Source organism: Micromys minutus (genome assembly GCF_963924665.1).
Source record: "Micromys minutus genome assembly, chromosome: 30".
NCBI classification, from domain to species: Eukaryota; Metazoa; Chordata; class Mammalia; order Rodentia; family Muridae; genus Micromys; species Micromys minutus.
In genome coordinates this window covers 3,491,067-3,518,426 of record NC_137965.1, presented here as the reverse complement: position 1 = coordinate 3,518,426, position 27,360 = coordinate 3,491,067, and the positions used below count along the sequence as shown (strand labels likewise).

Below are 27,360 nucleotides of genomic sequence, written 5' to 3'. Positions count from 1 at the left end.
ATCCTAGCCTTTCTCACCTGCTCCCCTACCCTGAGCTTTCTCCAGGTCAGCTACTCCTTTTTCCTCTCCCCTCCCCTTCCCTCCCCTTTCCCTTCTCTCTCCCTCTCCCCTTCCCCCCTCTGCTCTGTTCCAATTTTTCTCACTAGGTTTTCTCTATTCTCTACTTCCTGCTCTCCTTTCCTTTCCTTTCTTGAAGACAGTCCTGGCCACATCTGTTTTCCTGGTCATTTCAGTCTACTTCTCTCTCTCCAGGTATGACTGTCTCATGCCAGCCTGGAATATTTTTATACTTTTAACTTAGGGAGAAGGTAGGTCTTTGAAGCTGAAACTGAGACTTTCCCTGTGAGTGTAACACTCTTCATTTTAAAGACATTACAGCACTAGTTATTTATAGTCAGGAAGCCATCGCGTTGTCAAGTCAGTGGAGACACCAGTGGCTCTGCAGCAGTAAAACGAGCATCAGACTCACACTATCTCAAAATTAGGCCAACGGTAACACTGCAGATTATGTTCTGACCTCTCAGATAAGGCAGCTACTATAATGTGGGAAACCATGTTATTACTTGAATTTCAAATGACCCTCAAAGGCCATATGGTGAAAGCTTAGTCACTGGCCTATAGCACCATTAGGAGGTAGGACCTAGTCAAGGAGGAACAGTCCTGAAGAGATCTGGGGTCCTTGGCTTGCCACCTTTCCCCATGTTTTTGTTTTTGTTTTTGTTTTTTACTTCCTGGATCATCCAGAAGTGAGCTGTTTCTTCTACCTCACTTTCCACCATGATGCTCTTCCTGGCCACAGGCCCCAAAGCAATGGTGCTACATAATTGTGGGCTAAAACCCTAGAGACTATGATCCAGAATCAACCTTCCCCTGCCGTTGTTTCAGGTATTCCTCATCAATAAAAAAGCTGATGGGTCAACTTACTGTGCACATCTGAGCTAACACTGGATTCCACCCTGTGGTGTAAACACAGAAGCTTTACCCCACTCCCACCTGCTACAGTTTCTGCTTCTGCTGCTGCTGCTTCTCCTTCTTCCTCTTCTTCTTCCTCTCCTTCTTCCTCTCCTTCTTCCTCTCCTTCTTCCTCTCCTTCTTCCTGTCCTCCTCCTCCTCCTCTTCATCTTCCTCTCCTTCTTCCTCTCCTTCTTCCTCTCCTCCTCCTCCTCCTCTTCATCTTCCTCTTCTTTTTCCTCTCCTTCTTCCTCTTCTTCTCCTCCTCCTCTTCTTTTTCTTCCTCCTCTTTTTCCTCCTTCATCATTATCATCTTCTTTGTCTCCTACTTCTTTCTTCTTCATCACCATTATTGTCCTTTGTCTCCTCTTCCTGTCCCTTCTCTCCCGTCTTTCTTCTCCTCCTTGTTCTTACTTTAAAAGCTTATTTATTTTTATTTTATGTGTATGAGTGCTTTGTCTGAATGTATTTATACCATGCATGTCTGTAGAGGTCAGAAGAAGGGCATCCGAGTCAGATCCCCTAAAACTGGACCTTCAGGTCGCTGTGTGTCACTGGGTGGGTACTGGTAACTAAACCCAAGTCCTCTATAAGAGGAGATCCCAGGGTTTTGATGCCTCTGATCTCTGAAGGCACCAGTATTCACACATTCACACCCACATGCACACACACACACAATTTAAAATATATAATAGCTATTTAAGGCACAGGAAATGCAGCCTAGTTATGTCTGTTGAACATTAATATGGTGACTTCTCTCATTTTATAGCAAGCATAGTTACAATTGTTAGAACTTTTAGAGTCTATATGAGAACTGTGTGCCCTCCCTTGTTCTGTTTTTAAGAGCGATTATGAGCAAGGACTGAGCATCACCCTCTGCAGCTGTACAGAGGATACTTGCTTTGTTGGCTGGGTTTGCCTTGGTGACTCTACTACATAGAAAGGTGACTGCAAGGTCACACGGCTAGTTTTGGATCACACTGTGGGAGGTTTTTTTTGCTAGAATCAGAACAGGCAGATGATTTATTCTCTGGTCACCGTCCACCCAGCCAATGCTTTCCCCAGAAAGCACAGAGCTGCGTGTACCAGGGCCAGAAACGGCAGCGAAACGAGACTTTGATCCTTATTGTCCCTCGTCACTGAGTGGCCACCACAGTGCAGCAGCCTGGAGGATCTGATAGGACAGCAGATGAGGCACAGAGTAGATGGAGCGATGACCATCTGTTACTTCCTGTCACCATGACAAAACGCCTGGCAGAGCCAAGTCAAGGAAGAAGGAATATATTTTGGCTCATGGTTTCAGGCCATCTCAGTCCATTGTGGTGGGAAAGGCAGAGAGGAGCAGCTCCCTAGATGTCCACTGGAGCAGGGTTAATAACTTATTTACATGGCACAGACCAGAACCAGCCACACCCGTCAAAGGGTTAACAGTAGTAACTAACTTTCACCAGGCAGGATCCCGAAGACTTCTAAATGGTACCACACACTGCAACCAAACACTTGAGACATGGACCTGTGGGGACATTTCAGGTTCAGTGTGATAATGAAGATGATTAGATGGATGAGCAGATGCATGGATAGATGGATGGATGATGTCAGACACACACACACACAGAGACAGAAAGAAAGACACAGATTGAGAAGAGGCGGGATTTGACAGAAAATGTCCACCGGGTCTCCTTGACCTGCCGTGCACTGTGCTCTAGGAAAACACTAACGCATTTCAGAATGTTGTAGATTTACGTTAAGATGATTTATGATTGGACAGTGGAGAGGTAGGCAGAGAAAAGGGAGGGAAACGGAAGAGAGATTGAGGAGGAGTTCAAGATGGAGCTGGAGAAAGCAGACCTGGATCCTGGTGGCCGTAATTGGCGTTTAGTAGAATTGAATATTTTAAAGGGATTTTATAGGTTTTTTATAGAAGGGCAGTTTGTATCTTTGTCTATTGGATGTAAGCTTATTGTGTAGAGGGTTTGTGGATTGAGAATTTAACATATAAACCTGTTTGAAAAGTTACCGGGCTTTGGAATAATGTTTGTGATGGGCGGTGGAGGAAAGAAAAGGGCAGACGGAGTGAACTGCCTGGGAAGGGAATTGTGTGGAGAACGTGGTTTGGACCGAGTGACAGAGTCCCTGTGTTTGGCTCCACAATAACGTGGCACCCTTGGAGTGAGACTGCGGGGACTGATAAAAGGATAAACCACCTTTTTAATATTTACTGCAACATGTTGTGTGAATCGGGCACCAAGCGATTCACCTGATAGGGCAACTCACAAGTCTAACCTACTAACCATCAAGATGGTGACTTTGTGTTGGGTGACAGTGTCTTAAGACCTCAAATATCTTTAACCTGAGCATAAATGGTTCTTAAATGGTATTTTTCATGTAATAAATCAGTTTTTCAGATGACAATGAATTCTGATTACTTCATGTAAGCAAGAGTGTCGGGATTCTAAACAGAGGACTGTGAGGAGGAGGAGGAGGAGGAGGAAAGGAGAAATGAGAATTGGTTTTTGGTTGGTTGATTTGTTGAGACAGAGTCTCATTAAGAGCCCATGGCCGGCCTGGAACTTGACACACAGGTTCAGACTGGCCTGGAACTCTCAGAGCTCCACATGCTTAGGCCTCCCAAATGCCTCCATGCCCTGTGGAAGAAGAATTCTTAGTTTCATACACAACACAAAGGATCTTAGTCTGCAAATCACTTCCTCCTCTTAAATTACCTCAGGGAGAGCTCAGCTGAGTTAAGTGGTTAATGCAAACTTCCAGAATTCTCCATCAGTCACGGCTCTGAATCAGTGTGGGGCCTGTGCTCTGAAGTGCCTTAAAAACCACTCGTATTAAGCACCATGAAATGCCCTATTTAATAGTGGTCCATGGTAATGAGGTCCCTAAGACAACTGGCCCTGGCCACTGGAACCTTCCAGGAACCCAACATCATTCTGAACAGTCTCCCCACCACACAAGCCTCACTCCACAGAGAAGCCACCATGGCAAAAAAAAAAAAAAAAAAAAAAAACAAAACAAAAAACAAAAAAAAAAAACAAAAAAACAAAAAAACAAAACAAAACAAAAAAACCCCACAATAGCAACGTTTACCTTTGTGAGAGGATCCCAGGGTTCTCTGAGGTCACATTCTGTCAGAACATAATTTCCCTCAAAATCCTTGTCCTTTTTACTAGATTTCTTCAGCAGAAAATATGACAAAAATTCCAGAGGTTTGTCCTGGAAAATAACCCCCCCCAAAAAAAATCCCATTTAAAATATTCATCTGGCGTTATGTTAAACATATGACAGAAAAAGAGAAGACAGGCTGGGGTTCAGCCTGTGTGAGCTTAAAGACCTGAGTCCTGATCCCAGCACTCATGTCAACACTGGGCTGTGGTGTTGGTGCCATAACCCTGGGTGAGTGTGTATTGATTCCTAAGTTCATTGGCCAACCCACCTACCAGAATTAGTGAGCTCCAGGTTTACTGAATAACCCTGTCTCAAACCATGAGGTCAAAAGTTATAAGGGAAAATACCTCTGGCATACACAGGCACATGCACACGCAAGCACACACATTCACACACAAACATATACACATGCACATGTACACACACACATACTACACATGAAAGAAAAAGACATTTTTAGTTGGACTTTTCAGTTCTCTGCTTAAGTCATATTACTAGAAAACAAAGTCGTCATTATTGAACTGATAAGAGTAAATTTCTCCCCATTCCATGTTCTGGTTACCAGACATATTCTTGGTTCAAGACCTTTTATCCAAGGTCTTGTAGAAGATCTTTAGATTCAGAGTGGTTCACAACAACCCTTGGCCATGTAAGGAAAAGATCAGCCAGGACCCTGTGATTTCTCAAGGGAGGAAACCAAGGAGAGAGGCAGGGTAGCACCATTGCTGGTGAACATCCCAACTCCCCTTAGGGTCTGCTTCTCTCCCACAGTGTAGGTTTGAGCCTCATCAAAAATTGTGCTACATATGATTCTTCCTCCATCAAACACTTTTAGACGTTTCATATTTGAGAGATAGTGCAAGATTCTTCTAGGCCTTTGGGTCTCTATATAATCCCATGGTCAGGTCAACAGAGAAATTCGTCAGGGCCTTGATGGGATGTTGGGTTGTAGTACTCCTGAGCTGAGTCCAGAGCAGGCAGTTCCCATGGACAAAGTAGCTCTACACAGTTCAGCTAAGCCTCCAGCTACCTGGTGCTGTCCCCAAAATCCAAGGGAAACTAAAACAGACACTGGCAGCAAGGAGAGGAAATGTGTATAGAGACCAGAGTTTAAATGGTCGAATCGCCACAGGGGGAGGGAATCAGTCTTTGGAGAGTAAAGATCCTGCCCAGCCCTAAGAATGAAGAATGCACCAATAAAGGTTACTTCTCTCTTATTCCTGACTTCATCTTCACAGTTATCCTTGGGGTTGTGAGAAAGAGAGCCTGTGGTCTAATATCTTGTGTGTGTGTGTGTGTGTGTGTGTGTGTGTGAGAGAGAGAGAGAGAGAGAGAGAGAGAGAGAGAGAGAGAGAGAGAGAGAGAGAGAGCCTCAGGGATCCACCTGTTTCTCCTTCCCCAGCACTTAAAACATGAGCCTCTGCCACAGTGCCTCAGTTGCTTTCACAATAGGCCCTGGAACTCAAACTCGGGTTCACACTCGAAAGGCAGATATTTTACTGCCTAAGCTTTGTCCCCAGCCAACAGATCTCTCAGAGTCTTCTGAAACGTGCACTGCTTTACCTGGGACACTGTTCAAGATGCTCTGTTAATATAAACGGTTCTTGAGACTCCACCAACTTTTCCAGTCCCCAAATGCTGACCTGCATATTTTTTATGTGTTCTTTTTTTCCCCACCCTCTCTTGTCTGGCCCCCTTTACTGTATCTGGTTTCCTGAGTGTCAGTTCCTTGGCTCATGACGTTTGTGTGAAATATAAGGCCATGAACATGTTTTCTAATGAAGTCACTTTTAACTGAGATTGGGCACAGGACAGAAAACAGTGTACAAATGAAAAGACTTTAAAGAACCCAGGAGGTCCCCCTGCCTTTCTTTTTTATACACTTAGTACATCTTGAGCCCAGAACCTCTCTGTGGCTGCTTTTGTAAACTGGTATAATTTCTCTGTGGGACTATGTTCCAGAGTGACAAACTGGGAAAAGGTTAAAAATGTAAACTAAGGATTTATTTGTGCTGAGATTCCCCACCCCCCTTTTCTTTCTTCTACAGGACACTTACAGACCCTTCTTTCGACAGTTCCATCAGTCCATCTGCCAGAGCCTGCGCGATGCTTCGGTTATTTAGGATGCTGTCCACACCCAGAGTATCAAACATAAATTGCCCTGAAATGTGAAGGACACACGGGCTGTACTTACTCTGTGTAAGACGTGTGAGAGTGAAGAGTCATCACAGTTACCTGTTAGACGATACAAGGAATGGGGCCAGATTTCTATTATCCCACGAGGAGACCTGTTATAAAATGGGGAATGAGCCAAGCCAATTTCAACACGCTGAAACTGATGTTGAATGAAATCTAAAGAATCAGACAATCATCAAGGAAGCCATGAAAGGGTCCTTCTGAGTAAAAGGTGGGATCCGGTCAGACATCCTCCCATATCTCCGCACCATTTAATGGAAAACAAATTCACTTCTCACTGCCAACATACTGTCATAAAAATATTCACCTTTCCATTTTGTATTTAATCCTTAGTTATCCAGGAAGGGAAATAAAGAGAGAAATGATTTCTCCTTGTTTATGTTTTCTTAACTATTTAAGAGGAGTGGGTTGGCATTTCCCATATCAAATAGTTCAGGTAGTAGAGGAAGATACAGGGAAGATCTCTACAGAAGAGGCATTTGTGAAGCAAGATAAAGGACAGGGACTGATGGGCAAGGTGTCCATGTGGCACACCTGTGCTCTTGTGTACAGCAAGGGAAGAGAGTCATTGTGTCACAGTCAGATGGAGTACGTTTAAATATGAAGGGATGGCGATAGAGAAGGGGGACATATTTCTCCAGATGGCGAAAGTGTTTCATTTTAAAGAACAAACCGGGTCTAGTTTGTGGTCTATTGTTAAGACGGTCTATCATTCCACAAAGGTCATTATGGTAATTTGATCGAGACAATGGAGCGGGGACTGAAAACTGACTCAGTGACGCCCAACAGGTTCAGTAAAAGGCCGTGGGGCCTGGCACCAAGCTGCGTATTCTTACTGTTTAAGAAGATGCAATATATGCTTTATTCACATATTCAGAGGGGAACCTGAAAGGGTTATCTGTCTAAGACATCTGGGTGGATTATGTGTTTTAGACAGATAATGACCGAACTCTAGAACAAATTGTGTAGTGGGCACTGTAAGAGGTGCTTAATGGCCAGAACAAGATGTAGTCAGAAAAGATACAGTTCTCTAGCTGAGTAAAAACCAAGTTCTGCCAAGGGCGGGTGTGAAATCGGGCATCAGTAAGACAGTGGGATTTGAAAACGGGCGTCAGCCCCCGTGTTCTGAGCACAACGAGTGTTGCTCTTGAGTATTTGGAGAAACAAAGATGGTGCTTAACCAAGTATCCATTACAACTGGGTTTTTGCTTACACCGTTCTCAATCTGGAACTGGCTCAGGTAAGAAGCAAGCCCCGATCTGGAACCGAAGTGTCAGAGATCTTACCAACCGTGCGCCCACTGATGCTGCCCTGCAGGTTCTTGAAGAGCGGACTTAACTGTTTCCTCACTGACTTCAGGGCGTCTTCCAGGAACTCTGTGAAGCTGGACCATGCCTGCAACTTGGACTCGCTGAAGTAACTGGAAGGAGGACTCCTGTCCGGATGCAGCCCCAGCCAGTCACTAAGAACTGACAGGAGTTCGAGTTTTATTACTGAAGACTCAGTTCCTACTCTGTGCATGCGTGTGCATACGTGCACAGGCACACATATGCATGTGTGTGTACCTCTGTGCACTGACGTGTAGGGGCCTGAGGTCAACTTCAGGCACTGTTTCTCGGTACTGTCTACCCTATTATTGGAGAGAAGGCCTCTTGTTGGCCTTGAGCTTGAGCTGAGGCAGGAGATTTCTAATTCTTGTTTAAAGTAAAAGCAGCTCAGCTATCTTTATTCTGGGCACAGTGTCCTTTCTCAGAGGAAGATAAGCAGTCACAACCTGTTCTCAATGGTAAACAAAGGAACTCAGAAAGGACAGTGAATGCCACTCTGCCCATGGCAGATAAGGTTGGTAGCTTCTACTTGGAATTAGAAATGAAATCGCCAACCCGAACTTTGGGAAGGAAAGTGGATGGATGTAAGTAAAAATGCATCTCTCTTAAAAGTGTTTCAAAATCTCTTTTTAAAATGTTTTAAAAGTGAGAGTTCTGACTCAGCACTTTCTGCATCCCTGTGCCATAACAGCTACTCCTCTCTGTGGCAGCTACTCCTCTCTGTGGCAGCTACTCCTCTCTGTGGCAGCTACTCCTCTCTCTCTCTCTCTCTCTCTCTCTCTCTCTCTCTCTCTCTCTCTCTCTCTCTTTCTCTCTCTCTCTCTCTCTTATTCTACATGGCTAGAGTGTATGTGTGAGAACATTAGTCACCTTGCAAAGCAATTACAGCATGGAGTGTCCCATTTAGTCTAAGTTTTTTGTTGTTGTTTACCTGAATGGATGCTCAGATCCACTTCATTCCTCCTGTCACTGACAAGCATATGCAAAACTTTTAATGTGTTTCTTGGAGAGTATGAAGCAACCGAAGGGAAAGGGACAGGAGGGGGAGAGGAGGCACCGCTGCTCCTTAGGGCACACAACAGGCCCAAGCCTTGCTGCACAGAGTCACGGACACCGTCATTTGTTGATGCTGTGTGGACTACAGTGACCCGACCACGGCTGCTTCAAAACTGGGTGACGTATGAAGCCAATGTGCCCTCTCTTCTGTCTACGTGGAATCGTTTCCCTCACAAGTGACACAGTCACACCAACATCTCCATCTTAAAGGCCTCTGGAGACTAAAGAGTCGGGGCTTATACCATTTTCGAGGTGGACCAACCCCTGTTTCATATGAAGAGAAGGATTTTAAAGGAGGAAGTGTCGAGCGACATTGTAGGATGGCCACGTGTCAGTCAGTCAGTGGTCCATTTTATCCAATATTGGTGGCTTTATCATGACAATGAAAGTCTTTATGCTTTCCCTGTCGATCCATTTCCTTCCTGATCACAGTGGGATCTAAACAAAACTCACCTCCCTCCCCTTAGAGCTACAATTCATGCTCCCAAGGAGAACCAAATAAATTCCTTAAAAATAAATAAATAAAACTAGGAACACACATCCCTTTCTCCAGCTCAGCAACTGGACACCTTTGCTGAGCTCTTTAAAGTGGGTGTTAGTGAGTGACAGCTTGGAGCAAGATGTTTGCAGCCAAGATGAATGGCTCAGTGCTGTGTCTGAAGAAGGGAGGGTAACAGTTGCTATAGGCAGGAAGGACAGTCGTACATCAGTACTGACGGACAGCAGCTAGCGACTGAGGTAGGAAAATGAGACGAGAGTATGTTTTCTTAGTACCTGTCCTTCAGCAAAGCCGACGTGGCTGTGTGTTAGCAGACATTCAGCCAGCTCTCACGTATACTTACTGTGTTGGTATGAACCAGTCGCGATTCCCGTCGGGGCAGAGAACAAAGTGCCAGTTAGTTGAGACAGCTGAGAAAGAACTTCTCTACCTGCTTCTGCACAGCCAAGAACACTTGCATTAGTTTGTTCGTGGGTTTCTCCCGAAGTAGTCAAATATTACTTAGGAGTGTGAACAAGCTAGCCGGGAAGACCACAGGCAACTGTCATCTTTAATTCAAATCCTTCGAGCAACAGCCACCAAAGATCTCAGCCTTTATCTCTACAGACAGATGTCCAAATACCTAATTCCTGAAAACAATCCAATAAGATGTGGAAAAAGGGTGTGCAACTAAAAAAAAATAATAATGTTTAGCATCAGCTTTGGAATATTTAAGCCAGAGAGTAAGAAAAACCTCACAAGATTTTATTATTTTATTCCTAAAATAATTTGAGTAAAAGGGAATCTTGTGGTCAAAAGTGAACAGACTTAAGACAGATGAACACAACACAGAGCAAAATGGTCAAATTTTACTGTGGCATTAATTACCCCCCTTCTGGGTGTGTTGGTGTACACATTTAGTCCCAGTACTTGGGTGGCAGAGACGGGGGAATCTCTGAGTCTGACAGGCCAGCCTGGTCTACAGAGCAAGTTCCAGAACACAGAGAAACCCTGTCTTCAGTGGTACAAATGGGATGTAAACTGGATTATTAGGCTCGGAAAATGCAGACTGGATTTCTTAAGAAGAAGCGTATGTAGTGGATGGGGTATTTTAATTCTTTGGGGTCAAAAAATTTCACCCAATTGCTTCTGGGAACAAGATGAAAGCTTTTGGACTCCAAGCCTGATATTTTCTCTGATAACAAAGTCAGAGAGTCCACAGTGGACTTAAATCCATATAATCAACTGACCGCAGGCAACCTGTAGATAAAACTTGTGGGGAGGATGTAGCTTTATCTTAAGGCGATACATGATTGGACAAGAGAGAGATAGGCAGAGAAAGGTCTAGGAGGGCGGAAGAGGAGGAGAGAAAGAGATTCCGGGAAGAATGAAGATGGAGGCAGATGTTTTTGTTTCTCTTGGCACATCTCTAGCTTGATGAGATTACTATTATTTCTAAGGGTTTCTATAGGTCTTTTAAAAAATCTCATATAGAAGGACTGTTTGTGTCTTTGTTCATTGGTTGTAAGGGTATTGTGTAGAGGGTTTGTGGATTGAGAATTTAATATATAAACCTGTTTGATAAGAGTCCTGGCTTTGGAGCCATGTTAGTGCCCAGCAGTGGAGGAAAGGAATGCACCGGGGCGGTCACATCCACCCAGGACAGAAGCAACAGGGTGGGCAAAGTAAATCACCCGGGAAGGGAATAGCATGGAGAGGGCAACTTTCGGGGGCCGACAAAAGGTTAAGCCATCCTTGTAATACTTACTGCAACAGGGGGAAAGAACAGGCTCCCTTATAAGGAAGGGAGATAGGAAAATAGATGGCTATATGTAAAATAAATTAAATCTCAACCTATGCCCCATCATCTGCTAGAAATAAATCAAATGGGCCACAGACCTAAATGCCAAAGTTAAACACAAACTCCTATGAAGGGAAATCTTTGTAGCCTGTTTTGCAAGGAATTTAAAAATACGGGGACTGGAGAAATGGGTCAGAGGCTGAGAGCACTTACTTCACTTCCTGTGGACTCAGGTTTGGTTCCCAGCACCCATATGGTTGCTGATAACCCGGTGCAACTGCAATTATGGAGAATCTGATACCCTTTCTGGTCTCCATGGGCAACACTCTCAGGCAGTACAGATCATGTGACAGAACACCCATTAGCATAAAGTGGTTTTTAAAAAAATACTTTAGATAATTAGATAATATGATACTAAAAACACAAGATAAAGGTAAAGATAGTAAATTCGATTTCATCGAAATTAAGAAGTTCTGCTCTACAGAAGAAACTATTCAGAGAAGGAAAACCTAAGTCATCAACTGCTTTTAAAACATCCAAAATACTTGAGCAGACACTGAGAAAGATATGCAAATAGCTGATAAGTACATGAAAAGATGTTCAGCATCAGACTCGGTAGGATACTGCAAATTAGAACCACCACGAGATGCGTCTGTATCCACCTGAGTGGCTACAACTCAAATAGCCACCACAGTGATGGACAACCCGAGTTCTCAGACATACTCGTTAGGAACATTAACGCGTACACCTACATTGAAGAGCAGGTTAGCTGGCTTTGTAACAGTAAATATACACCACTGGGAACTTGTGTGCCTTAGAGAAGTGTCTGCACATGTTCAGACATAGACACACAGCAACTTCACTTATAAAACACATTGCGTGGATAATCAAATTATAGTACACTGTGTAATGGTAGTTTGTGCACTAATTATAATGATAAAAAGGAATGAGCCATTGATACACACATTAAACAGGTTTGTTTGTGACTGCACCTCAGAAACACACAACATACTCCACAAGGAGGTATGTCCCTTGGATTTCTAGAGTTTTGACACTGACCTGATGCTCCAAGTGGCACAAATAAGTCTATGTGTCCTCCTTCTTCTTCGGTGGCCACACAGCTTCCTAGTTTCTCCCAGAAGTCTCTTACTTCAGGCCACAGTAAATTTTTAATACAAATTTTATAGCCTAAGGGGAGAAAGTGACATTGAACGTCCCTGTGACCACAGGCTCCTTCACACTCTGGATTAATAGGTGCTATACAATTCTGCTTTGATATTATTGTTTCTGCCTCCACAATACACCATTGTGAGTCACTGGGCTCAAGGAGAGTTTAAGGTTCATGGCCAGTCAAGTCCTAGGATCTTGCAACAATTTCCAAAGCAGAAAAAGTCTCCACGGTTGTCAATGAAAAACTGTTGGCAAGGCTCCCAGAGTTTGCAGCCACTTCAAACTCTCCTTACTCCCAGTTTCTCAGGATTCGTTAGTGACTCACTGGGCCATTTTGTAAGTGCTCTGGAGGGAAACTACACCCTAGAAAAAAAAGCAAAGTAAAATTTCTTTCAACAAACCCAAAAGAAGACAGCCACACAAACATAATTCCACCTCTAACGACAAAAATATCAGGAAACAACAATCATTATTTCTTAATATTTCTTAACATAATAGACTCAATTCTCCAGTAAAAAGACATAGACTAACTGACTGGATACATAAACAGGACCCAGAATTTTGCTGCATACAGGAAACACACCCCAGTGACAAAGACAGACACTACCTCAGAGTAAAAGCCTGGAAAATTTTTCCAAGCAAATGGTCCCAAGAAAGAAGCTAGAGTAATCATTCTAATATTGAGTAAAATGGACTCTCAACTAAAAGTTATTTAAAAAGATAAGAAAGAACACTTCATACCCATCAAAGGAAAGATCTATTAAAATGAACTCTTAATTCTGTAAGTATTTATTTCCTCTTCCCCCATTCCACATGGATAGAAGGTTTACAATTAATAAAATCAAAACAATTCTGCTTTAGGTGTAAGCAAGGGAGAATGCCAAGTTATATATGAAGAATAGACTCTAAAATTTTAATTAAAGGTATTCATTGTCTTCTCCCTCCCACAAAAGGGGCAAACACTGATGAGATTTTTTAAATCTCCCCATGACAATTGTGTCATCCTTTCCTTCCTTTTGCAGTACAAGTAAAGCAGGGTTTATCAGATGGCAAGTGCACCCCAATGCATCTATCGTGGTGTTCACTGCTACTGTAATTACTGTACGTTCATCAAATTTATAATTTCTGTGCATCAAAAGAGAGAGACTAGAGGAAACCGATAGGTGGTGGTTTGAGTAAGAATGGCCTCCATAGGCTTATATATTTGAATGCTTACTCATCAGGGAGTGGTGCTATTCGAAAAGATTAGAAGGATTGGGAGCTGTGGCCTAATTGGAATAGGCATGAACTTGCTGGAGGAAGTGTGTTGCTGGGGATGGGCTTTGAGGTTTCAAAAAACCCATGCCAGATCTGCTCTCTCCTGCTTACAGACCAGAAAGAAACTTTTGGCCACTTGTTCAGCACCATACTTTGTCTGCCTCCTGCCATGATGACAACGGAATCAAACTCTGAAACTGTAAGCAAGCTCTCAATTAAATGCTTCCTTTTACAAGAGTTGCCTTTGTTGTGGTACCTCTTCACAGCAATAGAATGAATAAGACACCAAAGAAGTGGACAAGTATCTGATAAGGAGTCAATATCCTTGGCATACAAAGCATGTATACAGTTCAACCTATACAAAATCAACCCACCTTTCAATAGGCAAAGGGCATGTTTTCCTAAAGAAAATATGCAAATGGCCAGCAAGCACATGACAGATGTTCAGCCTCTCTTACCAGCAGAGATACGCAAATCAAAACGCAGTGAAATTGGAAACTGTACGAACCAGCCAAACAAAACCTGAAAACCCGTAACAAGTGAATGTCACGGAGAACTTTGTATACTTGCACTGTTGATAAAACAGTTTTGGAAAACAGTACAGGGGCTTTCACATTTTTTAAAGAAAGCCACAACATCATACTTAGAAGTGTATTTCCGTATTTGTAAAAGCAAAAGTAAAAGAGGTTTTGCCCTTATTCACTATAGCCAAGAGGTAGAACCAATCTGAATGAACACCCGTGGGTAGAGTTATGAATAAAGTTTAACACACACATGGAGTAGGTTAGTATTTGGCCTTAAAATAGAAATAACCAGTTGGTACAGTGTATGGATGCTGAGTGCATAAGTGAAAAATGCCAGTCACAAAAGGACAAAGCAAGTAACTCCATTTATGTATCTAAAGGATCTGGTGGTTATCACAGGGCAGACATCAGAGAGGAATAAGAGAGGTGTTGCTTAGTACAATGTTTTAATTTTTCAAGATAGAAAAACTTTACAGGAATGGGAATGATGTGAACACTCCAAAAGGATCATAATAGTGACTGTTACACTGTGATCTCAATCGAGATATTTAAGATTTCCATCAAAAGTCGCTTTACTTTCTTCATGAAGGGAAAAAAGGAAGAAGAAGGAAGAAGAAGAGGAAGAAGAAGAAGAAGAAGAAGAAGAAGAAGAAGAAGAAGAAGAACAACAACAACAACAACAACCCTTCCTAGCCAATCAGAACTTAGAAGCTCTGTGGAAGTCACACTCGAGGCTAAGCAGCGCAGACACTCTAAGCTGGACGGTTGTTCTCCTAGACCAACCTTGCAGTAAGTCAATTTCTCTGCTGTTTCCGCTGCTAAATATCCCCAGGCTCTGTGCCTTCCGCCCGTGTAGAGCTCTGTCTACCAGCTGAAGCAGGCCCTCCAACGTCACTCCGCAGTGTTCGTACAGCACCGCCACGACGCCCGCCTTGACGCTGTCCAGCACCATCTGCAAGGGAGCCAGCAGCAGACTGTGAGCTTTAGGAACGGACGGTAGCAATATGCTCATGGCAGGAGGACTTCCAGGAACTATGGAAGGAAGGAGCTAAGCTTCTCCCGCCAGTTCCTTTATTGTTCTCTAATTACCAGAAAAATAGGAAGTTCGTTTACAACTCCATCATGGGGAAAAATAGTTCTAATGAGTTTTCTCATTTTTCTCCCAAATCTCTTTACAACTTATTAAAAAATCATAAAATTTAATTAATACCATTTTGCAATGGCCTTCTTAAGTAGACTTAAAAATATTCTGTTTAGGGCTGGAGAGATGGCTCAGCAGTTAAGAAGGACACTGATTACTCTTGCAAAGGTCCTGAGTTCAATTCCCAGCAACCACACTGCGGCTCACAACCATCTGTAATGGGATCTGATGCCCTCTTCTGGTGTGTCTGAAGACAGCTACAGTGTACTCACATAATATAATAAATTAAAAAAATATTTTAAAAAATCTTCTGTTTATGTGTGTGTGTGTGTGTGTGTGTGTGTGTGCGTGTGTGTAATTTAAAGATATAGCTTCATTTCACATTACTTATTTTTACATTTTGAGACAGAGTCTCACCATATAGTCCTAGCTTACTCGATACTCCCTGTACGGTCCAGGTTGGTCTCAATCTTTATCCTGCCGCCTTAGCCTCTTAAGTGCTTGGATTTCACCTACTGCTACCATACACAGCTACAATTACATTTTATGAGGAGCGTATTTTAATAAATTGGCATCATTTTAAGATAGAACATAAAGTAGTACTTCTAACCCACTTTTGAAAACTATTGGTCAGATATTATTAAAGTTTTTAGAAATTCTGGAAGAAACTTAAATATTTTTAACCATCCTACTGACTTTTTTTTTTTTAAGTGCAACAAATTCAGTTCAGGGGGTGTGGTTTGGCACCAACTGCACAAATAGCAATTTGGATCCCTCGAGGGTTTCAAAGCGAGTTCGATTCCTTTTATCTTTGATTGCTCCCAATTTTAAAAACTGTGTGGGGTCTGTTGATCAATTCACTTGATCAGACAATTTTCCTTCCGAGAGATGGATCGTCATCACACATGTGGCAGCCACAATGGTAGAGTGCGACCTCCTCGCACATCGATACCTCATATGCAGGAATCCGAGATGAGATTAGGATGACGTGTAGCGGCAAAGCACAGGGAGAGCTGCCATCGGTTCTACCAAGTGACAAGGGGTAGCAGTGACTTCCAGAGATACAGCTTCTGTAGGGCACAAGAGGATGCGTGAAACCCTACTGTTCTGCTAAGGTGACTTTTGGTAGGTGCCCACATCCTCTGAACACCTCTGAGCAGCAGAGGACCACAGTCCCTGAGTGCTTACACCCTCCTAGCAGTCAAGGGACAGAAGCGAATAGGGACCCCAGGTCAGGCCAAGCCTCTGTGCTTCCACATGAGGGAGGGGGAGGGGAGGGAGAATGCTTTTGGCACTCACTTAGCTTTTATCGGGCACTTAACTACTGTGCTGCACCTGAGGGCTCAAAACTACATTTAAAGGGGGTAGCCAGGCAATTCCCAATTGGATTCTGGCCCTTAGGGGTTCCTGAGTAACGACTTCATTCCCTCTTCAACCCCTTCCCCATACTGCCAAGGACAAGAGACACCCTATGTTTCCTCAAGTTCTTTATGTTCCTTCCACGAGGGAAGCATAGTTCCACACTCACAGATGTTTAGACCCAGCTCTGCGTGCAGTGTCAATGGTGACACTGAAGGGGTGTTAGAATGTAAAGGTTTAGGTCCCAGTGTTTATGTTATGACAGGTGACTTAGACCACCTGTCTTAGACTGCAGTGTCTTCCTCTGAAAGGCAAGTGTAGACTCCAAAGTGAAAAACAAAACACCCCCCCCCACCCCCGGTTTCTAAGCAGCTGCCGAATTGTGGACGTTACAAACATTAGCTTGGAGAGGTGGGTACAGTAAGAACTGTATCTTGGCCCAACTTGGGTCACTGAAAACAGCCAGAGTACTGTGGATTTACAGGTATGTATGGGAGTCTAATTCGGATCTCCAGTTTTCCTGGGGTGTGGAAGGCTCGGTCACCAGTCTGTGGTAGGACTAGGAAGTGAAGGGACATTTAGGAGGTGGGCCTAGTGGACGGAAGTGGGTGTGTTCTTAAAAGGAACATGTGGGACTCTAGTTACTTCAGCTTTTTCTCTTCAGCTCTTGGGCAGCATGAAATGAGTAGGCCTCGCCTACCGTGGACTTCCACCATGATATTCTGTGATACTGGAGGCCCAAGCAATGGAACCCAGTGGTCATGAGGCCATGATACAGCGAGCCTTTCTTCCTTACCCGTACACTGTGTCAAGCATTCATTAGGACAGTGGAGAGATCACTAACAGACACTGCGTGCTCACTTCTACTCCATAAACACATAGGGTCATATCATTTTTGCTCAGCAGCTTTAGAAAATGTATGGTGTCCACAATCTAACTTTACGTTAGGGTTAGAAATATATTAAACATGTTCGAATGGGGCTGGAGAGATGGCTCAACAGTTAAGAGCACAGACTACTTTTCCAAAGGTCCTGAGTTCAATTCTCAGCAACCACATGGTGGCTCACAACCATCTGTGATGGGATCTGATGCCCTCCTCTGGTGTGTCTGAGGACAGCTACAGTGTACTCGTATATATAAATTAAATAAATAAAATAAATCTTAAGAACATGTTTTAAACATTACATACTTTCCTCTTCAGAGAGACTGCTATTCTTGAACATTAAATCGTACATAAATCATGAATTCTTTTCCCTGACACTTCATAGAATATGACATATAATTACTGGCAATCTCTACATTGGCTACATGTATAATTAGTTCTTGGTGACACAGGAAAGGCCTGAGCCCTGGTGGGTAGAAGTTTGCTCACCGCTTGGGCAAAGCGTCTAATGATGCCCGAAGAAACTGGCTCTCCAAGGCTCTGTAGAGCCTGGTCTCATCTCTCCAGAGCTGAGGGAGGCTCGTACATTTAAGGAACCCGGAGCGGCAGGTTCCAGTCACCCACGGGGGTCGAGCCTTGAATAATTCCTCTGAAAAAAGAAAAGAACAGCAGCAAGCTTCCTGTTTACTTCACACTTTCTGCAGCACCAGGGCAATATTCCAAGTGAAAATAATCATAACCGCTCAGTTACGCTCTGGTGGGATTTCGTATCTGCTATCTGCACAATTTGCTATCTTGGGCCAATCTACAAAGCTCAGAGAACAAGTGATTCTTCTTGTGGGGACCTGATAATCAGTCCACAGGTTCCCATCCCTTTCTGTCCTTGGCTGAAGGTCATTTCCCTGGGGAGTTTCAGTCTGCCCAGGGAAGAGTCTGGAGAAGAAAAGGCTGAGCCCAAGTCAGTTGAAGTTTAAGAACGTGTGCACATTAAAGGCTTCCGTGAACAAACGCCCTCGTCCCTGTTCTTCCTGCTCCTGCTCTTTTCAACAACACTGCTCCTCTTTCTCCAAGTTCACCCTCCTTCACCAGCCCCAATTCCTCCATCCTAAATTTACTTCCTTTTTTTTTTTTTTGCCTGTGTTCACACTCCCTCCTCTTTTTATGTGTGTGTTGTGGGGGCTCCCGGGAACCATAAGTACAAGTGTGTGCACAGATGTGTGGATCTGAGCACACAACTGGAAGCTAGAGGTTGACTCAGCCACAATGGCTGTCCAGGAAGCTCCCTAGAACTGGGATTTCTGTGTGTGTGTGTCCTAGTTTCTCTCCACTGTGTGACAATTTAAACTCAGGTCCTTAGGCTATTGTGGTACGTATGACAGCAGCTGAGGCATTTTACAAGATCCCTTCCTTGTCTATGTGAGAGAAAGCAAGTCTTTTCTATTACCAATTACGTGAAAATACATACTGAGGGGTAAAAAAGAGGTGGCCTTGAGCACAGGCGGATGAGGAAGGAGTCCAGCATGCTCCCCTAACCGGTATCTGGATGTAAATCCATTTGTTTGATGTCTAGATATGATCAAAGGGTTTAAATCGAACGCTACTTACTCTTGCGGACTGCGATTTTCTCCCAAATTATTTTTCTCAGGCACTTTTCTCTTTGCCTCTCCTGGAGCTCTTCATCCTCTGTTTTGGGTTCATTCAGTGTTCCGTAAACGGCTGCAGCTTCCCTGGGCGTTAGCCAGTCCAAGCTGGACACACAAGCAATGTAGTGGTGCTTCCAAGCGCCATACTCATTGTGTGCTGGAGTATACGGCAGAAACCATCCGAACTTAGTGCATTTGGGCATCCACAAGCAATCCTTCAGGAGAGAACCAAAGAACGCTGCTTTTAACAGATAGTTTTCGAACAGTAATAGCTTTAGGCGTGCACACTTTATTTTTGTTACACTGACATTTCTACTATTGTTGACTTAATGTCTAAACTTCAGTCTGAGAAAAGCATAAAATACATCTTATTCCATATGGAGACTGTTCTTTATGAGTATATATATACATATCACATTCTATATAAATTTATACGTATATGTGTATATGCCATCTTGAGACACTTATCAACATGGATGCCAGAGGACAACTTTGGGAGTCTGTCTTTGCCTTCCACTTTGAAACAGGCCTCTCTTGTTCACCACAGCACACACAGGTTGGCTGGCCCACGAGAGTCCAAGGTTCTCTTGTGTCCATCCTTATCTTGCTTGGGGGCAGGCACAGGAACTGTTGTGTGTGCTGACAAGCACCTCCACCCACTGAGCCAGCCTCTTCCCAGCCCTCCATCCTGTCCCACAAGGGGCACTTAACTATGTCTAAGGCTTCCTCACTATCTCAGAGAAGAGAGCCACCCGGGTTGAGCCATTACAGATTTTCTGTTCTGTTACTAGGAAGCAAGAGAAGTAGAGAGAAGGAAACCTGCTCCGTTAGAAACTTCCAGGGCCAGCTGACTTGAGCAGCTGCACACAAGTCTTTTGGGTTCAGAAAGGAAAAGATATAGAGAGAAATGCAGCGTGGTAAGACTGTTGAGAAGTCCACTCTGGCCATCTGCTTCCTTTCTGAGAACCAGTCTTGGATGAACCTACAAAGAAAGACACAGAAACGGAGTTCTTAATACTGTCATTTAACGGTAACTGAAGATCCTGTAAAGATACGGGTCATTGTTATTTTCTAACGTTCTACTATGAAGTAAGTAAATCAGGGCTTGGGAAGTTGTAGTATGCCTTCCTAACCTCAGCAAGGTCCTGAGTTTATACGTGTGTGTGTGTGTGTGTGTGTGTGTGTGTGTGTGTGTGTTATGTGTGTTTCGTCTGCACATATATCTGTGTACTCATGTGTGTGCCTGAAGAGGTAGAAGAGGGCATTAAATCATCAAATCTCCTGGAACTGGAGCTACAGACGTAGTGAGCCACCATGTGGGTGCCGGGAATCAAACCCAGGTCCTCTGGAAAGTTAGCCAGTGCTCTAACCACTGAGATACCTCTCTACCAGCAGTACTCGACCTGTGGGCTGCGACTCTTTTGGCAAAGTCCTATCTCCGAGAATATTTACATTAGCAAAATTACAACTACGATGTATCAAGAAAAATAGCTTTATTGTTGGGGGTCACCAATACATGAAGAACTGTTCTAAAGGGTCAATAGGAAGGTTGAGAATCACTAGAAGTGTGTATATGTATATGATGTATATGTGTATATGAATTGACTGTACACACATGCACACACACACATGTACTCACACACACGGGACAGAGGGATGAAACTCAGGCTGGCAAGCTGGGTAGTGAGCCCCTTACCCACTGACCCATCTGACCAGCATGCAAAGCAATGTGCTCACTCACATAGCATCAGTTTCTGTTCCCTTCCTCCTTCCCCACTGACCTCCCATCTCCTGCTTCCCCTTGTCGGTTTCTCTCTCCCCTCAGGTAAGTCCTCTTTAGCTTTCATGTCAGAAATATTCCTACGCTCTCCTGCTAAGATCTCTTCTAGATCTCTTCTTCCACTTTCATGATTCCTTCTCTAATTTATAACCTTCACACACACACACACACACACACACACACACATACATATGCACATGCACACACACACATACATATGCACATACACACACACACATATACATATACACATACACACACACTCACACACACATACATATACACACACACTCACACACATACACACACACTCACACACATACACACACATACATACACACACACACACACACACACTCACACACATACACACACATACATATACACACACATACACACACACTCACACACATACACACACATACATATACACATACACACACACACTCACACACATATACATATACACATACACACACACTCACACACACATACATATACACATACACACACACTCACACAGACATACATATACACATACACACACACTCACACACATACACACACACTCACACACATACACACATACATATACACACACACTCACACACATACACACACATACATATACACACACATACACACACACTCACACACATACACACACATACATATACACATACACACACACACTCACATACACACACTCACACACATTCACACCCACATACCCACACATACATACATACACACACATAACACACACACATATACACACATACACACACATAACAAACACACACACATACACACACAACACACACACACACATATACACACATACACACACATAACACATACACACACACATACACTCACACACATACACACACACACATATACATACATACACACACATAACACACACACATATACACACATACACACACATAACAAACACACACACATACACACACAACACACACACACATATACACACATACACACACATAACACATACACACACACATACACTCACACACATACACACACACACACACTCTCTCTCTTACGTGTAAGTGTACAGCTAAATACATGACTGTTCTCTTTACGTATTGGTGATAAAACACTACAGTGCCAGCCACCAGATAGGAAATAGTCCTGACTGCTGGACTGGGGAGGGTTGGAAGCCACCTAGTCAGCAGGACCTCCAGTGCTCCCCTGGGATTCCGTCACCGGCACCAACCCCAGTCTCAGACATCTATGACCAGCTTCCAGTGTTTGGAAACTTAAAGTTTTGCTTATCAAGAACCTATTACAACAACACATCTTGAGGCCCTGGGCACCACAGGACTTTCTCCCACTGCTGAGCGGCCACTACAATCCAGTTTCATTGGGCCCCAGTGAACACGGATGAGCACTTCAAAAGAAAAGTCATGACACTAAACAAGCCTCATCCTGCAATGGGACCTTTCTGATTTAAATTCCAAGAGGGTGGCTTAAACCTCAGCACGTTTCATAGAGATAGGAGAGGCCATCAAGAGAAGACCATAGCATCTTGCTGAATGTCTGTGACACCAAGAGGTGGTCTTGACCACCATTTTACCAAAACGGATGTCTCAATCCGGAACCTCACTGACAAGTCCCCAAATGTAAAACAGGAAGGTTCTCTGATAAAAATCATATGCTGCAGTCCTTCTAAGAAAGGGGAACAAAAATGTTCACAGAAGAAAATATGGAGATGATGTTTAAAGCAGAGACTGAAGCAAAGGCCATCCAGAGACTGCCCCACCTGGAGATCCAGCCCAGATACAGCCACCAAACCCAGACAATATGGCTGATGCCAAGAAGTGCCTCCTGACAGGAGCCTGATACAGCTGTCTCCTGAGAGGTTCTGCCAGAGACAGAGGTGGATGCTCACAGCCAACCACCATTGGACTGAGCACGGGGTCCCTAATGGAGGAGTTGGAGAAAGAACTAAAGGAGCTGAAGGGGTTTGCAACCCCATAAGAACAACAATACCAACCAACCTGAGCTCCCAGGGACTAAACCACCATCCATAGAGTGCACATGAACGGACCCATGGCTCCAGCTGCACATGTAGCAGAGGATGCCCTGGCTGAGCGTCAGTGAGAGGAGAAGCCCTTGGTCCTGCCAAGGCTCGATGCTGTAGTGTAGGGGAATATCAGGGCAGGGAGGTGGGAGATGGTGGGTGGGTGGGGGAACACTATCGTAAAAGTAGGGGTAAGGGGTAGGGGATGGGGGTTTCTGGAGGGGAAACTGAGAAAGGATATAACATTTGCAATGTAAATAAAATATATCCATTTTTTAAAGGAGTGGATAATGAAGAATGGTTGCTAATCCACCGTGTTGGAGGATCCACATAACACTCTGAATTTCACATGATCTAAGCCTGTGCACTATGAGCCAGATGCAATACCTAAATTTTACACTCAGTTTTCTGTCTGGTCTTCATAATCCTAGGATGTGACCATGTTTTACAGCAAGCGCTTCTTTTGGAAATGCTGATGAACATTTCTGTGGAAGCCAGCTAGCTTTATGCCTCAAACAGAATCACAACAGTGAAATTTCCATAAGCCACTAGAATATCTGACAAGAAACTCTTCCAACTCACAAATAACAAGCCATCATTGGCCAGTGATGGCACACGCCTTTAATCCAGCACTCAGGAGGCAGAAGCAGGTAAATCTCTCTATGAGTTTGAGCCCAGCCTGGTCTACAGAGCTAGTTTCAGGACAGCCAGGGCTACACAAAGAAACCCTGTCTTGGGGGGGAAAGGCCATCCTTATCCGTGAAGCTGTGTGGGTCAGAGACGTTTTTCGGAGGTTAAGCTAATCTCTTCTGTGTGTTTTTGGTTATTAACATTGCAATGATTGCAAGCTTTCTGCGCTAAGCTGCTGAGGCATCCAGACGTCAGCTCAGGGTAGAGTGACCATTTCTTTCTATCTCTGTCACAAACACTCATATGGAAATAACTTCTTTCATGCTTGGTTTGACCATGAGAGACAATTACGATTACTCCTGAGGACGCCTGAGTAGACCTGGGTTTGGACCCCCCCGCTGCCATGGCACCTCATGAACACCCTTTGTCCTCCCTAGCGCCCCTTCATGAAATTGCTGTAAAATGGCGTCCTCCATGTTCCTGAGGATTTCACTGGCCCAGAGAAGGGCAACTAGGTTATCCTAGAGGGATGATGTCGGCACATTTCTGATGCCCAAGGAATGGAAGTAGATAGGGTTGAGAAGAAAGGTGCAAAGAAGCCCATTTTCTGCTAAAGCTATGGCCTGGCCCCCTCCCCACCCCCACAGATGCCTTCTGTGACTTTCTCAGTGTTCTGTGTCTCTCTGCTCACTCGGCCAGCTGTTGGAGATTTGGTTGATCCTTCAGTTGAGAACAAACAATCAAAACCTAGTACAATTGCAAAGCCAATTAAAAATGGCACCGAGGATCACATGAAAGAGTTCAGGGGCTGGACTGAGATGGGAGAGGCTGACTGGCATGGACCCCTTCTGTGACCTAGCACAGAGCTCTCAACAGACCCAGCTTAGCTCAATGGAAGAACAATGGTTGAGCGCCTAGTGTCTGTTTTCTAAAAACAGGGCAGTGTCCTCTATAATTATCCGTTCCCCCACCCCTGACATGCAATAAATCCACATCAAATCACCGAACCGTGCAGGCCACGTCCCGGCATTTGTACTCCCACACCAGCACGGGGCCACACCGCCTATGTCTACATTGCTGTGTTGTGATGAAGACGAGGATCATCACTGCACCTCTCTGTTTATGTGCATTTTCTCTGGAATGGTGAGGGGAGGAGGGAGGAGATGTGAGAGTGGGGGGGGTAATGAGTTGAAGAAAGGGGACTCAGCGAGAGTGAGAGAGGGTTATGTTCCAACTGGAATACGTGGTGTATAGTAGAAGTAATGATTTGCTGTGGGATCGGTAAATGTGTATCCTACTATTTTTATGGTATAATGTGATTGCTCAAGCTCAGTCAGGTACTGGCAAGACAGCCACATTTGCTATTTCCATCCTGCAACAGTTGGAGATTGAGTTCAAGGAGACCCAAGCTCTAGTGTTGGCCCCACCAGAGAACTGGCGCAACAGATCCAAAAGGTAATTTTGTCTCTTGGAGATTATATGGGAGCAACTTGTGATGCTTGCATTGGAGGAACAAATGTTCGAAATGAAATACAGAAGTGTCAGGCTGAAGCCCCTCATATTGTTGTTGGCACTCCAGGGAGAGTTTGAAATGCTAAACAGAACATGCCTTTCTCCAAAATGGATCAAAATGTTTGCTTTGGATGAAGCAGATGAAATGTTGAGCCGAGGGTTTAAAAGATCAGATCTATGAGATTTTCCAAAAACTAAATACAAGCATTCAGGTTGTGTTATTTTCTGCCACAGTGCCAACTGGTGGGCTAGAAGTGACCAGGAGACTCACGAGAGCTCTAATTCGAACTCTGGTGAAGAAGAAAGAATTGACCCTTGAAGGAATTAAACAATTTTATATTAATGTTGAGCGAGAGGAGTGGAAGCTGGACACTCTGTGTGACTTGTATGAGACTTTGACTATCACACAAGCAGTGATTCTTCTCAATACAAGGCACAAGGTGGACTGGCTCACAGAGAAAGTGCATGCCAGGGACTTCACAGTTTCTGCTCTACACGGTGACATGGACCAGAAGGAAAGAGATGTCATCATGAGGGAATTCCGATCAGGGTCAAGCCATGTTCTGATCACTACTGACTTGTTGGCTCGTGAGATTGACGTGCAACAAGTGTCCTTGGTTATAAACTATGATCTACCTACCAATTGTGAAAACTATATTCACAGGAGTCGATAGCGGCAGTTGATGACGAGATGGCACTCAGAAACAGCACTGGCGTAATTTAGGACATGGAATCATAAGCGAAACAGCACACAGTTTGAATAAAGAGTGAGTCGAATTGGCAGAGGGGTGGCTATAAACTTTGTTACTGAGGAAGACGAGAGGATTCTTCAGGACACTGAGACTTTCTACAATACTACAGTGGAGGAAATGCCCATGAACGTGGCTGACCTGATTTAATTCCTGGGATGAGAGTTTTGAATGCAGTGCTTGCTGTTGCTGAATAGGCGATCACAATGTGCATTGTGCTTCTTTGAAAATATTTGAATCTTGTCTCAGTGCTCATAACGGATCACAAATACAGGTTCTGATAGCAAAGCGACTTTAGTCCTGAGCTCTTGTGAGGAAAGGCGTTGGCTTTATCCTCTTAGAGTTAGACTGTTGGGGTGCGTATAAAAGATGGGGTCTGTAAAATCTTTTTTTCTTAGAAATTCATTTACTAGTTATGTAGAAATTGTTGTATTAGATGTTCTCTATCATTTAGTAATATACTTGTGGACTAAAAGATACAAGTGCTGTATAAAATCAGCCAATTATGTTAAACTAGCATATCTGCCTTTATTGTGTTTCTCATTAGCCTGACTTAAGGCCTTTAAAACTGATTTTTTTTTTGTAGAGAAAATTTGAATGCATTTTGTTGGTATTGTATTTATTCAATAAAGTATTTAATTAGTGCTAAGTGTGAACTGGACTCTGTTGCTCTAAGCCTCAGCAAGCAATGAATCCTAGGTAGGGTTAACCCCCCAGTAAAATTGCCATATTACTCATGTCTTAATAAAGTTTGAATGTTAAATAAAATTGTATATTCACTTTAAAAAAAGAGCCCAATGAACATGTGTTCTATTTGTGCATGAGATTGTCAAAAACAAACAAATCACATCCTATTAAAAAGTTTTTCTAATAAACCGTTCTACATGTACATTACATGAAACTTGTGTGTGCCTTCTACTCAAGGCAGAAGATAGTTCATGGCATATGGAAGGCACTCAATAAATACTTGTTAACTAAACATAGTAGCAGAGGGGAATGATAAATGTGTCCTACTGTCTGTAGGGAGAAGTTAGTGTCTGAAGATTTGCATTTGAGAGTCCTACATGCTTTGATTCATTTGCATGAGAGAGAGAGGGAGAGGGAGAGGGAGAGAGGGGGAGAGGGAGGGAGAGGGGGAGGGAGAGGGAGAGGGAGAGGGAGAGGGAGAGGGAGAGGGAGAGGGAGAGGGAGAGGAGGCTTCATTTCATTTGTTGCTTTTGTGGAGGAACAAGGTTCAGTGCACAGAGCACACACACACACACACACACACACACACACATACACACACACACACACATCATGGTTTACAACCACCCATAACTCCAGTTTCAGGAAATCTGATGCCCCCTCTGACCTCTGAGGGCTTCAGACACACATGATGTGCAGACAAAACACTCAGACCCATCAAATAAACAGAGAAACCGTCTGTAGCTGGCCACAGAGGAACAAGCCTGTAGTGCAGCACTCTAGACAGGGAGACAGGAAGGTCAGGAGATTGTGTGGGACAGACTTTGTAACAAGAATATGTATCAGAAACACTAGGAATTTGCCGCCCACACCTGGCAGCCTGAGTTTGATCTCGAACCCACATAAAGGTAGAAGGAAGAAATCAACTCCGCAAGCTGTTCTATGATCTCCAAACACAGGCTGTGGGACAAATGCACCCCGGACA

At 43.8% G+C, this 27,360-nt stretch overlaps 1 protein-coding gene and 1 pseudogene across 3 annotated transcripts in view; one reads left to right on the top strand and one right to left on the bottom strand.

The window, feature by feature from the left end:
• ECT2L (epithelial cell transforming 2 like) overlaps positions 1-27,360 on the bottom strand; it is a gene marked incomplete at both ends in the record, with an annotated part of 78,635 nt that overhangs the window by 25,030 nt on the left and 26,245 nt on the right. The window contains 10 exons of one of the 2 annotated variants that reach the window (XM_080941993.1): positions 4,051-4,176; positions 6,186-6,289; positions 7,611-7,793; positions 9,551-9,643; positions 12,047-12,175; positions 14,722-14,890; positions 16,032-16,149; positions 17,811-17,970; positions 18,927-19,179; positions 19,784-19,946. In XM_080941993.1, coding sequence (XP_080798119.1) covers positions 4,051-4,176; positions 6,186-6,289; positions 7,611-7,793; positions 9,551-9,643; positions 12,047-12,175; positions 14,722-14,890; positions 16,032-16,149; positions 17,811-17,970; positions 18,927-19,179; positions 19,784-19,946 — 1,498 coding nt within the window. The remainder of the gene's footprint in view (positions 1-4,050; positions 4,177-6,185; positions 6,290-7,610; positions 7,794-9,550; positions 9,644-12,046; positions 12,176-14,721; positions 14,891-16,031; positions 16,150-17,810; positions 17,971-18,926; positions 19,180-19,783; positions 19,947-27,360) is intronic. The other variant, XM_080941994.1, reaches the window with a different exon arrangement.
• Positions 24,713-25,956, top strand: LOC308439764 (eukaryotic initiation factor 4A-II-like; annotated as a pseudogene). The gene is made up of 2 exons: positions 24,713-25,605; positions 25,708-25,956. The product of its transcript is annotated as a eukaryotic initiation factor 4A-II-like (transcript).